At 41.5% G+C, this 15661-nt stretch overlaps 1 protein-coding gene across 3 annotated transcripts in view; it reads left to right on the top strand.

The window, feature by feature from the left end:
* Window positions 1–15661, top strand: part of DOCK11 (dedicator of cytokinesis 11) — a 192094-nt gene that overhangs the window by 154694 nt on the left and 21739 nt on the right. For all 3 annotated transcript variants that reach the window (XM_064574500.1, XM_064574498.1, XM_064574499.1), the window contains 2 exons: window positions 4787–4893; window positions 12500–12622. In XM_064574500.1, coding sequence (XP_064430570.1) covers window positions 4787–4893; window positions 12500–12622 — 230 coding nt within the window. The remainder of the gene's footprint in view (window positions 1–4786; window positions 4894–12499; window positions 12623–15661) is intronic.

Here is a 15661-nt window from a genome sequence, read left to right on the forward strand (position 1 = left end):
CGGGTGTAGCTCCCATCTGTCACCAAACAACACTATTACAGTACCAGTGATTACAGTCCTATGCTGTGCCTTTTATTCCTGTGACTTATTCATTCCATAACTGGAAGCCTGTATCTCCCACTCCCCTTCACCCATTTTGCCCGACCCCCATTTAAATACTTACTTCATGATCCCTTCGAGGTTTTTCAGAGTTTACCCTTCATAGAAATCAGGGGGCCCCTCTCAGAGTTGGAAAAAATGTTTAGCATTTTAAACAAAACATAATGTCAAGTTTAGGAGTTTACATATTTATTTATAGGCTGCCATCTATTTTTAAACTTGGAAAATCCTACTTGCTTAAACTAGCAAAGCTGATTCCAAAATGATGACGGAAGTAAAATCCTCAGGGTTCCCCCCACCCTTGGCTTTAGTCATTCCGAGGATCCAGAACACCTTCTTTTGGTGATTAGCTGATTAAACTATGCTAGTTATACCAATGCGGACTACTAATTGAAAACACAAGTTAAAAACTTAATCCGTTAACCTGTTATCCAGTCTGAGAACTTCAGGATCTAGATAAGAGCTGGATATTTGCCCTGTAAATAAAAGTATACAGTTGAGTGCAGAAAAGAAAAAAAAAAAGTTTTATTAACACTTAAAGACAGACTTACTTCACAAGAATAGTTGAGCAATTCCACAACCTTTCTACTGTTAAGTGTCCTTTGATCACGAAGACAAAGGGGAAGGAGAGTTAGTAGAAGGTATTTTTAAATCTTTGACAGCTCAATTGCAAAAATTTTGCTTTCTCAAACTCCTATGCCATTTCTCTTGAAGTCATTATAAAGCACTTCTTTTAATCAAAATGAAATGAAATACTACCGACCAGCTCACATACTGAAGACAGATGTTCTCCTGTTTACAGTTTTTAAGGAAAAAAACTAGTTTGTCCATTGGGTGGTTGCCTAACAAGCAAAGGCTTGCACCGCCCCCCCGCCCCGCTTTTGGGGGGCTGACTCCAGAAGACCAGCAATGGCCTATTTCTAGATCCTTTTTTTTCATGTTGCAGGCACCGAACTGGAAAGGGAAAGGGGAAGGAGACGTGCAGTTCTCCCTGCCACCCCCACCCCCACTTCTTTCAGTCAGCCAAAGCTCTTGCTCTTCCTACTAGAGGGATCCTAGGCATTATCATTCTCTTCCTTTTACGTAAGTTACCTCTAAGTGGTGATGCTTACTGGGTGTTGGTTACTCTTACCCCCACAGATATAAAATAGAAACCAGGCCTAAATGTCCCTATTTCTGTTTTATCTGAGAAGCCCCAAATATTCTAGATCTCCTTTGGAGGCTAGACTTTATGTACCTCTCCCTCTTCTCTTCCTGAGGGCAGGCACAACTGTTCTCTGCCCTCCCCCCCCCCCCCGGGGAAGACAAGAGTCAAGTCTCTGCATTCTCCCACCCCCACTTGGCGTCCAGGGTTCAACAGAGCTTCCGTCCTAGAGGGCTCCCCCAACAACCCACAAAAAGGAATTTCCTTTCCCATAGAGTCTGTTCTTTTCATTCCTTATAGGGTAATGTTGCTCCCTTTCTCAACTCTTTGTACCCAGGATCTGATAGCTTAAGTTCTGCAGGCTTTTTATTTCCCGATTCCTTACCAATCACAGCCTTTCCCCTCTTCTGCCCTCCTCTCAGGACTTTCAACCTCTTATCCTTCCTCTGACCAGCAGTCTTACTTTATCAAGGGTTGGACTGCTGCCCCATCCTCCAAACTCCTCCCCACTTTTTTTTTTTTCCCCTGGGATCACTTGTGCTCAGGGTAATGGTCTGTCCTTGGACCGTTTGCATCTTGCTTTCCCTGGGACAGCAGTCAGGAATCGAGAAGCTATAGCTATGAAGGGCAAGGTCAGGAATCCAGGTCATATACCAGAAAGATCGACAGCAGACTCTTGAATACCACCTTCTGTAATGCTACACAGGGCTATGTGAGGTTCCTGAAATGCATGCCTCTCTTTGTTGGGGTATATACACTGGCCACTTCTAGATTCAGCAACTTGCTTCATCTGAAAATCTTTCCAGCATTTTAAAGACCCTCACAACCAAAAGGGTCCTCATATCATTGGATAGTTTGGTGGGTGCTAATAAATTAGGCAAACAAGGGGTTATAGTCTCCTCTAGGTAAAGTTACATCATCAGGCATAGAAATCAAGATAACACACTTAGTAAGAATAGTGGAATCCGAGGCTAGCAATCCATAACAGTAGGCTTTCTGCCAGATGAAGCAGACATCAAACTTCAAAGTGGGTGTTAACCTGTCAGTTTCTGAGAAAAAAAAAAAAACATAATTTGCCCTCCTTCTACTTAAAATATATACCAGAAGACTCTCTCCCACGATGCTGTAGCCTCATCTGATCTCAGGCATAGGAGTGTGCCTCTTTTTGTCCTCCCCTAAATTACAGCATTCTAGAAGAATCCTAGATTTGGGAATCACTTAATAAATCTCAGAGCAGACAGGAATTTCTTCCCTAGTCATGGACCTAGCGGCCAGAGGCCTTCAGGGACTAATGGTTTTTCTCTGTCGAGGACTACACTCTATCGCTTTGCTCAAGTTTTGGGGGCCCTCTTCCCTCCTGCCTGGCTCTTGACTTCACAGAGGTGATCAAGTGGGACATTTTCTCCTCGATTTCAAAACATTCTCCTAATGCACTACCCAGAGAGTGGCCGATCTGAGACCTGTTTGTTACTGGTCCACAGCAAGGTAAGGAGTATTATCCTAAATGTAAATCAGCTATGTCACTGGGCATATTTAATTCAGTGGACATTTGTTCGCCCGTAGACTTCCTCAAAGAAGGAAAAGATGTATTGATTTATGTTCTGGTGCCAGTTCCTTATCTTGTTGTGGTCCAGCGCTTTGAATAGATTGCTCCTAGAAGTCTATCACAGACCATTTGAGGCATGCTTATCTTCAGAAACGGAGTGTGTCATGCCCTATCTTCAGTGTCTTTTATTACCTAATTTCTTTGAACAAAAATGGCCCTAAAGTCCATTGGGTCAAAGTAAATCTCATTTTCATTTCTGCTTCTCCTTCCTTCACAGAAATCCACTGACTGCCCCCAATGTGTTTCTCCATTCTTGAAGAAGGACTTCAGAATGACCCCATCTTCCCTCACCCGAATTCTGTCTCTCTCTCTGATTCTCTCACAGAAGCATGGTGCTTACTTGATAACTCACGCTCCATCAAGCCTCTTACCAGATGGCCTATGTCCAGTTAGCTTTCATTTAGACAAGAGGAGTTGGCAAAATCCAAGCCCCAATACCTGACCTTTTTTTTTTTTTTTTTGGTACCAGAATTCTGAGAAATCTCCTAAATATGAAGTCTGACTCTCTTTTAAGTCTTCCTTCTTTTTCCCCCCAACCTCTAACCTCGGGAAGCTTTCCAGCGCTTCAGCTGTGAGTAGATCATGCTTTCTAAGCACCACTGTTCTAGAGGGTGTAGAACAATAGATTGCAACAGTTTTTATTCGCTTGTGACCAGCCACTTTTCACTGACTAGCAGATTCTTTTATAAGGAGCCTGGATTTCCCGTAACTCTTAAATTACAGCCCACTTACAGAAGGGTAAATGAAGGCAGCCACGACAAGAGCTGCTTGGACATGTTCCCCTGTCCAGAGTGTGTAGGGTAGCCGCGTGGCCTGCCTTCTCTACCTAGACTCTCGCTTGACAGGAACCATTTGGTCCACGATCCTACAGCAGCTGTTCTCAGCTTGGGCTCACTTGCTGCTTCCCAGGGGCCCAGCTGTATCCTCACTTACTCTGCCAGCTGGCAACAATTGTCCAATCTTGGAAAAGCCCATTTATTTATTGGTAGCTTTGGTCGTTAATAACTCATTCAACACTCCCTATACGCTAGGTTCTGTTCTAAACACTTTGCATTTCCTTTAATTCTCACGAAGTAGCTGTTCTCTCTGTTTTACAGCCGATGAAACTTTTTACGGTTCTAGAGAGATGAGCATGTCTCGAATCACGCAATTAGTGATAGACCTGAAGCCCTCGAACTCCGAAAGCTCCGATTCTCCCAGTGCCTGCCCCTTTTCTCCAAGGATGCTTCAGCCCTGCCATATGTTTTCTCTTTCTGACTCTCTTACAAGTCCTAGGCTAGGCTTCCTCCAATGACCCACTTCCTTTTCCAGTTCTACAGTGAAATTAGGAACTAGAAATGGTTACAAAAGTTTATTCTCTGGGGCGCCTGGGTGGCTCAGTTGGTTAAGCGACTGCCTTCGGCTCAGGTCATGATCCTGGAGTCCCGGGATCGAGTCCCGCATCGGGCTCCCTGCTCGGCAGGGAGTCTGCTTCTCCCTCTGACCCTCCTCCCTCTCATGTTCTCTGTCTTTCATTCTCTCTCTCTCAAATAAATAAATAAAATCTTTAAAAAAAAAAAAGTTTATTCTCTGGTTACCTGAAAAGTACATGCCCTCCTTGATTAGGGGACAAACGAGAAACATACAGGATCAAGGTGTTAGATGACACTAGGGAAGCATTGCCTTTACTAGCCATTGGAGATGATGCAGAGTCCAAGAAGGAAACTTACTTGTTGGTAACTTGAGCTCGCATTTTGGGGGAAAAGACTGGTAAAATGTGTAGTAGTTGGGAATCATTTGTAAAATTCTTTACAGACTGAAAATTGCACATAGGATTTTTGATCGGCACAAAAATATCTGCGTTTGTTTTTAAGGGTAACCAGTCCCTGTAAAGCTGTTATTTACAAAATGCTTTTTTTAAAAAAATAAATTCCTTTCACTGCTTTCTATTCATACAGAATTATTCCCTAATGGATGTTCAGCCTTCAAGAAAATTACTCCCAATATAGATGAAGAAGGAGCAATGAAAGAAGATGCTGGAATGATGGATGTCCATTATAGTGAAGTAAGATTCCAGGGCCTGCAATGCCAGTTATATAAATTTAACTTCTTAAAATTCATATTAAAAAATTATTACAGCTAACTTAATTGGGAAGGGAACTAAGGACCAATGAACTGTAAGCATGAAAACTGCCCAGGGCAGAGATGTCCCTATTTGGAATGTGGAACCCTGCCTCTGGAACTGTTCCTATTGTCTGGCTTTAGAGAGGTGATATTTATCATCTTCAAATAACCATCCCAGTAACCAGATCAGGGTCAACATGCTTTGGAAAAATTTCCATAAAAAATATAGCTCACAGTGTAACAGCTAAGCAGAGTATGCATAAGAGTCTTTTTAAAAATGGAACATTTCTGCTGTAAACTTCATAAGGATACCGAATGGCTTTGGTTGTCAGTCAACAAATATTTATTGACTTAGGAGCAAGGCTCTGGAGCTGGTGATGTAGGCGCTATAAAATAATTAGCGAGGGCCAAACCCTGACCTCCAATGTCTACCTACACGGAATGCGAAAAAAAAAACAGAACAAAACAAGACCAGGCCATTTGAATAATACACACAGTGGACTGTTCCATGGAAAGTCAAAGGTGAGAGAGATGCCTTTGAGCTGAGGTAGAGCAGCGAGCTGTGATTAGAGAGGGGTGGGGTGAAGAAAGAGGACACCACGAAGGCGGTCTAACAGAGAAGGAGACCAGCAGGGACGAAAGCTACGAAGTGGGAAAGCGTAAGGCATCGGGGCAGTAGAATGGATCCTTTTGGCTAAACCCAGTTGGGTTCACAGAGAGAAGTAGTTGAGGTCAGATTTTTGAGAAACTTTGAATGTTTGGGCTTTATCCAGCAGAATGTTGAATTGCTCTCAAAGTTTTGGGGGCAGAACAATGGCAGGATCAAAGCAAGGAAGAGGAGAGGGTAATTTGGCGGTAACGTGGGAGCTAGAGAGAGGGCTGCCCAGGAGTCCAGGAATGAGGCAGTCAGGGCCAAAACCCACCTGCTGACAGAGTCACGAAACACTACGAAGAAAGGAGGAAGGCCTGCTGGCTGTGGGAAGGGAAGAGTCAAAGGTAGCTCTGAGCTTTTGGGTTTGGATAGTCCAGAAAAACTACAGGTGGATGATTTTCCAGGGAAGATGATGAATTCCGTTTTTGACGTGTGTTGAATTTGAAATAGGAATGTATCAAGATGGAAATAACTGTCAGGCCATTAGAAGTTTGGAACCAAATCTGAGGAGAGAGATCAGGGTTGGAGAGCCACATCTGGAAGTCATCTGTGTGAGAACCAAAGCAGAGTGAGGAGGGGAGATAACATAGCCAGTGGAAACCAGAGAACCAAAGACCAAACCACGGAGAAGTTTGCAAAGAATGGGAAGATGAAAAATGAACAAAAACAGAAATTTAAGGGTTTGTAGCTCCATAGAAATACATTGTTTAGAGTTGTATTAAGAAACGTAAGCAATCAGGTTGAAGTGACAGAGATATACTTTATGAATTGGTTTTTTTTTTTAAGATTATATTTATTTATTTGTCAGAGAGAGAGACAGAGCACAAGCAGGGAGAGCGGCAGGCGGAGGGAGAAGCAGGCTCCCTGCTGAGCAAGGCACCTGGTGTGGGGCTCGATCCCAGGACCCTGGGATCATGACCTGAGCCGAAGGCAGCCGCTTACCCAACTGAGCCACCCAGGTGTCCCGAATTATTGTTTTTTTTTTTTTTAATACAAGACAATCTTAAGTTAGCTCTCGTTCATTTAGCTAAAATGACATGCCTAGAAGCTTTAACTATTTCTATATGGGTCTCTTGCCTCATCAGTAACATAAAGACAATACCATCCTGGTCACTTCAAAATAAATGTGAAAGCTCTCTTGGCTCATTAAGTACCACACAAATGTCACACTTGATGGTTGACCTACTTGACAGTGACGTTACCTTTTACCCCAGAACCGAGAAGAGTAGATATTTACAGCATGCTAGAAACTTGAATTTTAATTCCAGCTCAATTCTTGACTGTGAAGCCTTGGGTAAGTTAATTCACTTTTTTTTGGTCTTAGTTAGACTTAAATGATTTTCCAGAGACTTCCAGTTGTTATGGGCTGCCAGTGGAAGGACTCAGCGGAGTTCACGGAAGATAAATGGTTGAGCACAACTGAAGTTATATTCTTGTCTTCCAAATAACAGCTTCATCTTATTCACAGAAGTAGCCTTGAGGCTGACCCTAATACTTTCAAGGAGAGTGGCAACATTTCTTATTAGTCAAGAACTATAATCTGTTTTCTATGTAAACACATTTGTTGGAACTCTTGTGTGTTCTACAGTAATAGTTTATACATTTTATTTGATGTATACCCATAGAATCATGTTCAAAAATAGCCTTCGTATGTTTCAGCTTATGGAAGAAGGCTTCGTCCTCATGCCCGAGCCAAAGGAAAAATAACTGACACTGATTTATGAGCTTTATTGAAATGAAAAGTACAAATGGTTGTCTCTTTAGTGCCTGTATTTAAATATATGAATTAAACCAATAATAATGAAATTAATTTGTTTCTAAAACTGCTTTCCTGACCTTTGATTTGCAATAGTTTTTAGTTTTAAAAAGATTTTATTTATTTATTTGTCAGGGAGAGAGAGTGAAAGAGCGTGCACAAGCAGGGGGAGCAGCAGAGGGAGAGGGAGAAGCAGGCTCCCTGTGGAGCAGGGAGCCCAATGCGGGACTTGATCCCAGGACCCTGGGATCATGACCTGAGCTGCAGGCAGATGCTTAACCGACTGAGCTACCCAGGCATCCCATGATTTGCAGTACTTTTTAAGGATGTAATTAACACATTCCTAAGGGAACAGTTTGATGAATTTTGACAGTTGTATACATCCGTGTAACTTTCCAGCAGAAACAAGAAATAGAATATATCCATTCTCACAGAAGGTTCTCTTATGCCCATCTCTAGTCAGTCTCCCCTCCCCACCACCTAATTTCTATCACTGTAGATTACTTTTGCCTGTTTTGGTGTCATAAAAATGGAATCCTTCACTCCATTCAATACATACCCTTCTGTGTCTGGCTTCTTTTGCTTAACCTAATGTTTTTGAGATACATCCATGTTGTTGAGTATATCAAAAGTTTGTTCTTTTTCGTTACTAAATAGTATTCCATTGTATTGATAACTGATTTTTTTTTTTTAACCCATTCTCCTGTTGATGAATTTTGGATTGTTTCCAGTTCGGGGCTGTTACGAATAAGGCTGCTCTAAACATTCTTATCTATGACCTTTCATTATTCTTGGGTAAATAGCTAGGAGTAAAATTGCTGGATCCCAGGAAAGTTGTGTATTTAATCTTACAAGAAATTGCCAAAGAGTTTTTCAAAGTGGATGGACCATTTTATACTTCCACCAGGATTGGACGAGAGTTTCAGTTGCTCCACATCCCCACCAACATCTGATGTGGCTAATCTTTTTTTTTTTTTTTTTTTTTTTTTGCCATTCTATTAGGCATGAATTGGTATCTCATTGTGTTTTTAATTTATATTTTCCTTTTTTTTTTTTCAATAGTCTCCACACTGGGCGTGGAGCCCAACACAGGGCTTGAACTCACGACCCTGAGATTAAGACCTGAGCTGAGGTCAAGAGTTGGACGCTTAACCTCCTGAGCCACCCAGGCGCCCCATTATTTATATTTTCCTAATAACTAATGATGTTGAGCACTTTTTCATGTGCTTCTTTGCCTTTCATCTATCTTCTTTTGTGAAATGTGTGTTCAAGTCTTTTGCCCATTTTTAGAAATGGCATTGTTCATTTTTTTATTGTTGATTTGTAGGCATTTTTTTAATATATTCAGGATATAAGTTCTTTGTCAGATATATGTGGTGCAGATTTATCTTTGATTTGTTTATTCATTTCTTAATTGAGTCTTTTATTGAACCAAAAGTTTTGGTTTTGACGAAGCCCAATTTACCATCTTTAGTGGTTTGTTCTTTTTGTGTCTGGTCTGAGAAATCTTTGCTTACCTCAAGATTGCAAATGTATTGTCTTACATTTTTTTTTAAGATTTTATTTTTAGGTAATCTCTGCACCCAACGTGGGGTTCAAACTCACAACCCCGAGATCAAGAGTCGCACACTCCTCTGACTGAGCCAGCCAGGCGTCCCTTACCTTTTCTTCTATAAACTTTGTTTATAAGTTTTATATTTAGGTCTGTAATCTGAAATTCATTTTTGAGCATGGAATTAGATAGAGGTCAAGGTTGAAAGCAGATATTTAGATGGTTCTCACCATATGGGGGAAAATGAAACTTTCCTTTTGCCTGATTGAATTACTTGGCACCTTGGTCAAATTTTAGTTCTTTATATGTGTGCAGCCTATTTCTGGACTCTGTTCTGTAGCACTGACCTATTTGTCCATCTTGATATGAATATTACACCATCTTGATTACTCTAAGTTTATAAGTCTTGAAATCAGGTAGTGTTAGCCCTCCAGCTTTTTTTTTTTTCCAAGTCATTTTGACTATTCTACATCCTTTGAATTTCCATATAAAATTCAGAATCCTCTTTTCTGATTTCCTCAAAATAGCCTGCTGGAAGTTTTTTGGGGATTTTGTTAAGTTTATGTGGAGAGTGGCAAGCTTAACAATGTTGAATCTTTCAGTGAACCTTTATTTTGGTCATCTTTCATTTCTCCCAGCAGTATTTTGTGATTTTTCAGGGCTTTGCTGGATTTATTGTCTTTTGCTAGATTTATTGTTAGATAATTGATGTTTTGCTGCCACTGTAAATAGTATTGCTTGATTTCTTTTTCAATTTATTGTTGCTAATATATATCAATACAATTGATTTTTGTATGTTGATCTTACGATCTCCCACCTCGCTAAATACGCATATTCGTTTTAGTGGTTTGTGTATTCCTTAGGCTTTTCTATGTACACAGTCATGTCATCTGCACAGACCGTTTTACATTCGCCAATCTATATGCCTTTTCTCTCTTTTTGTTGCCTTGTTTCACTGGCTGGCACCTTCAGCATCATGTCGAATTCAAGTGGTGAGAGCAGGCATTTTGACTCATTCTCAAACTTATGAGTGTTCAGCCTATAGGTTTCTTGTAGATGCCCTTTATCAGATTGAGGAAGATCCCTTCTCCTTCTTGTTTGCTGAGAGTTCTTTTTTAATATCATGAAGGGATGTTGCATTTTTTCAAGTGCTTTTTCTGTATCTATTGTTGGAGGTACCAGTTTTCTCTTGTATCCTGCTTTGTTCTATATATTACAGTGGATTTTTCTTCCCTATTATAAACCAGCTTTACATTTCTGGGACTCACTAGTTTGTAAAAGATTTTTAATTCCCCCAAAGTCCTTCCTTCCCACTGTTGCTAGAAATTTTAATTTGGCATTAATGACTAAAGAAACCAATATAAATAAGATACTGTTACTACTCTTGAAGAGTCACAGCCTATTTGGAAAGTCAGATACATAGATAATGGGCAAGTCGAGGGATGTATATCCACCCAATGAATTCTCAGAGCAGGATAAAAGGTATCTAGTGTCTTGCTGGTCTGTATTGATTAGGAGAAAGATCCCAGAAGAGGTGATACCTAAGCCGTCTTAAAGGGGTTAACCAAGTGAAGCGGTGTAAAGGGCAGAGGGCATAGCATGAACAAAGGCACAGAGTGAGGGCAGGGAAACTACTAGTAGCTCATTGTTGTTGGAGCATAAAGTACAAGGCTGGGCATGGTGAATGATGAGATTATAGAAGCATCAGCCAGACTATTGCAAGCCTCGTGTGCCAAATGAAAGAACTTGTCCTTTGCTCTGTGAAAGAAGGGGCAGCCATGATGAGATTTTAAGAAGAGGAGAGGGACGTGGTCTGGTTTGCCTTGGAATCCGAAGCCTACGGCAGATAGATTTATAAGTGTCGAGGCTGGAGGCAGGAAGACCAATTAGAAAAAAATGACATGGTCTTAAACTTTAGCAGTGAGAGTAGAAGTGGAGGAAGAGTCAGATTTGAGAAATATTTAGGTAGTCAAACTGGCGGAAGTTGGCAACGAGCTGATGAGAGGATGAGTGGAGAGAGAGCACACTGGTTCTCCAGGGCTGCCGTAACCGAGGGCACCCACGTATCGTCTCACAGCTCAAGCATCTAGAAGTCTGAAATCAAGGTGTCAGCAGACCATGTTCCCCTCTGACACTGTGGGAACAATCTTTCCTCGCCTCTTCCTGGCTGGTCTCTGGCGTTCCTTGACTTGGAGCTGTGTTACTCCAGACTCTGCCTCTGTAGTCACGTGGGGTCCTCCCTGAGTCCCCGTCTTCTTGTGAGGATCCCAGCCATATTGGTTTAAGGGGCCACCGTACTCCAGTATGATTGTGCTGTAATTAATTATATCCACAGTGACCCTATTTCCAAATAAGGTGACATTCTGGCCTTCTGGTAACTGGGGGTTAGGACTTCAACATCTCTTTTTGAGGGACACCCTTGAACCCATTCCAGGAGCTGAGTCAAAACTACTCTTAAGTTTTCTAGCTCAGGGCTCATAGGGTGTTGACCCGGCTGACTAGGAAAAACCCAAGTGAAAGAACCAGTTTAGGAAGAAGTTGAGTTCAAAATTGCTAAAGGGCATACAGGAAGAGCCGTTTTAGCATTCAGTTCTGTAAATCTCAAGAGCATGTCTTCGAGATAGAAACAAGCTGTTAAGACTTAGGGCTAGCCGCAGTAATGGGCTTCATCTTCTTATTGTTGAGAACATGAGATGGTGGGTCATAAAATAATTTGTCGCAGCTGTTATCATTCTGGCACAGTCAGAGATCTCTATCTTGAGCTATTATCCTCTCAATCTCCCCAGTTTTAGGGCCAACAGTCAGGAAGGAAGCATTCTTTACCAAAAGCTTCATTTTCATAAACATCCATATCGCTAACACAAGAGCTTGAAAGTTGTCAAATCCTTTTTTTTTTTTTTTAAGATTTTATTTTATTTATTTGACAGAGAGAGAGAGAGACAGCTAGAGAGGGAACACAAGCAGGGGGAGTGGGAGAGGGAGAAGCAGGCTCCCGGCCGAGCAGAGAGCCCGATGTGGGGCTCGATCCCTGGACCCTGGGATCATGACCTGAGCCGAAGGCAGACGCTTAACGACTGAGCCACCCAGGCACTCCGAAAGTTGTCAAATCTTCTTAAGATTCTGTTATATTCTGTGTAAATATAACTTCAGTATAAAAAAAAAACAACAATGAACATTCATCAGCTTAGTGGGGTTTATCCCATCAGACCTTCATTCGTTCTCCCATTTGGAACAAACAATGCCTCTGTAGTCACGTGGGGTCCTCCCCGAGTCCCCATCTTCTTGTGAGTATCTTAAAGATACTCCTTAATGGGTGACATTTGTAAGTACAGTTAACATCTTCATTGTGTGAGTGAACAAAATAAATAGGTACACTTCACTATGGTCAGGGATTACTCTCATATTTTTAAGAAGGGTTTCCATTTCAAATATTTCAAGTATTTGATTTAGAAAATAGAGTTACATAAGCCCTACTCCTTCGGTGCACGTTCTGTTTGTTCTCTGTGAACTTGAAATGGTTCAGGATTTATTTGCCCAGAACTGTCAAACCATCTCTAATTCCTGATTGCATTTTGCTCTTAATGCAGGAAGTGTTGCTGGAGTTGCTAGAACAATGTGTGGATGGCTTATGGAAAGCAGAACGTTATGAAGTGATTTCTGAGATTTCCAAGTTGATCATTCCAATTTATGAGAAACGTCGTGAATTTGAGGTAGGTAATTTAAACATTTGCATCATTGGCCTCAACTACATTTTATTTTGGTCTTGGAAAAAAAAACAGTCATGTCATTATGTCACTATCCCTCTACTATGTGTCCTCTCAAAATTAGAAGGTTCATTGTATTATGGCATTTGTATTTTATTATAGAATATAGATACTTAACTGTGTCGTTTTGACACATTCGTCCAATTTGAAAGTTCCTATCCTTCAAAATCCTGTGAAATCCTAAAATGAGAATTCTACCTTATATTCATATACATTTTCCAAATGAAATTAAGGGTAAGACATCTAAAATATAAGTTTAAATTTTGATTATGTAAGTGGTTCTTAGAACATTTTAATCTAGCACTTCCCCCCCCTTTCCCCTCAGGGCATAAAAAATTCAGTGTTGTCTTCACCAAACCTTCATGGAAAAAAGCTACTGAATTTCCATGTTGCTCTGAGAAGAGGTATAGGCCTAGCCTATTCTCTGCAATTCCATGAGGAGACCAAAGGTGCTGGCAGCTGAGAATGGGGGAGGTAATTAAGACACTAGTAATAGTCCTGCCATGAGTTTTTCCAGTTTAGTCTGCCAGCCAAAGCTGTTGGTAAAGGGTAATTAATAAAGGCTAGTAGTGGGGCGCCTGGGTGGCTCAGGCGGTTGAGTGTCTGACTTCAGCTTGGGACGTGATCTCAAGGTCCTGGGATCAAGTCCCATGTCCGGCTCTCTGCTCAGTGGGGAGTCTGCTTCTCCCTCTCCCTCTGCCCCTCCCCCTGTTGGTGCTCTCTCCGTGTCTCTCTCAAATGGATAAATAAAATCTTAAAAAAAAAATAGACTAGTATATAATGAACACCTGTTGCCAACCTCACTGAATAGGAATGTTTTATATTCAAGTCTCTGAGTCTGTATCATAATTTCTACCCCTGCTGTGCTGGGAAGGGGTGATTTAGGATTCAAGCCCCCCCCACCCTTTCCTTTAAAGCAAAGCCATTTATTCTTACGTATAGCAAGCACGCTCTCATTGTTGAAGAAGTTTCCCAGAGGGGAAACACATACATTTAATATCATCTGCATAGTGTTCTAATCTCTGCTTCAGACTGGCTCTGGTCCAACTCACTTTTTTTTCCCAGGATCTAGGCCTTTCTCTCTTTGCCATACTTTTGGTGTATATGGGACATGCCTGAAAAACCATAATGGAGTTCAAGTGATTCTATGAATAAGCAAGAGATGAATAATTAAACCTAGGTCATAGAGGTGGCAAAGAATAGCCCATGAGACAAGAAAAGAAATGGCAGGGGTGCCTGGCTGGCTCAGTCCATGAAGCGTCTGCCTTCAGCTCGGGTCATGATCTCAGGGTCCTGGGATCGAGCCACATGTCAGGCTCTTTGCTTGGTGGGGAGCCTGCTTCTCCCTCTCCCTCTCTCAAATAAGAAATAAAATCTTTTAAAAAAAGAAAAGAAATGGCATTGCTCCTTTTCTCAAAGCATTACATCCTAAGAACCTTTGTAAAATGTCCATAGTACCTACTTTCTTACTAGCTTGAAGATCAGGCTGTTAGAAGCCCAGGGAGCATTTTGCTCCTCAATTAACTAACAGGGAAGAAAGAAAAATACATCTTCTCTACACGTGAGAGGAAACGGTATTTTCTTTTCTTTTCTTTTCTTTTTTTTTAAAAGATTTTATCTATTTATTTTGACAGAGAGAGACACAGCGAGAGAGGGAACACAAGCAGGGGGAGTGGGAGAGGGAGAAGCAGGCTTCCCGCGGAGCAGGGAGCCCGATGCGGGGCTCGATCCCAGGACCCTGGGATCATGACCCGAGCCGAAGGCAGACGCTCAACGACTGAGCCACCCAGGCGCCCCGGAAACGGTATTTTCTATAGGGACACTACTCCTGTTTCCCTGGAGGCTTGTAAAGGTCTGTGCAGATCCCCTGGCGTTCTACACGAGGTGTAGTCGTTGTTTCTAGGACACTGATGTATAATTTTTCACTGTATCTTTATGGGATGGGCTGAAAAGTATCCGAGATAACAGCCATAAAGATAAGGAAAATTTCCCTCCAATTGAGCTCAACTGTTTCTGTGCTCCCCTTTTTTATTGAGGTGAAATTCACAGAACATACAATTAGCCATTTTAAAGTGTACAATTCAGGATCATTCAGTGCATTCGTGATAGTCCAAACCCACCACCTCTCTCTAGTTTCAAAACATTCTCATCACCCCAGGAAAACACCTCCTACCCACAAAGTAATCACTCTCCGCCTCACCCGCCATTCCCTGGTAACCACCAATCTGCTTTCTGTCTCTCTGGATTTGCCTATTCTGGATGTGGCATAAAAAGGGATTAATAAAGATGTGACCTTTTGGGGGTGCCTGGGTGGCTCAGTTGGTTAAGCCACTGCCTTTGGCCTAGGTCATGATCCCAGGGTCCTGGGATTGAGCCCCGCATCGGGCCCCTTGCTCAGCAGGGAGCCTGCTTCTCCCTCTCCTCCCCACTCATGTTCTCTCTTGCTATCTCTCTCTCTCTCTCAAATAAATAAATAAAATCTTTAAAAAAAAAAAGATGTGACCTTTTGTGTCTGGCTTCTTTCACTTAGCATAATATTTAGAGGTTATTCCAAGTTGTAGCCTGGATCAGAGCTTTATTCCTTTTTATGGCTGAATGATTTTCCATTGCATGGATATGACACAATTTGTTTATCCATGCATCCATTGGCAGACCTTTGGGTTGTTTTCACCTTTTGGCTATTATAAATAGTTGCTGTTATAGACATTCGTGTGTAAGTTTCTGTGTGGCCATATGTTTTCATTTATCTTGGGTATATACCTAGGAATGGAATTGCTGGGTCATAGGATAATTCTTTGTTTAACTTTTTGCATAACCACCAAACTGCTTTCCCTTTTACCTTCCCACCGGCAATGTATACATTCCACATTCTGAACAATGCTTGTTGTTTTGGGTTTTTCATTAAAGCCATCTTAGTGGATGTGAAGTGTTATCACATTGTGGTATTTGATTTGTACTTTCTTATGACCAATGATTTTGAACATC

The sequence above is a fragment of the Mirounga angustirostris genome, unplaced genomic scaffold (assembly GCF_029215605.1).
Source record: "Mirounga angustirostris isolate CCGP_5_RB_7025 unplaced genomic scaffold, mMirAng1.0.hap1 SCAF_11, whole genome shotgun sequence".
Classification (NCBI taxonomy): Eukaryota; Metazoa; Chordata; class Mammalia; order Carnivora; family Phocidae; genus Mirounga; species Mirounga angustirostris.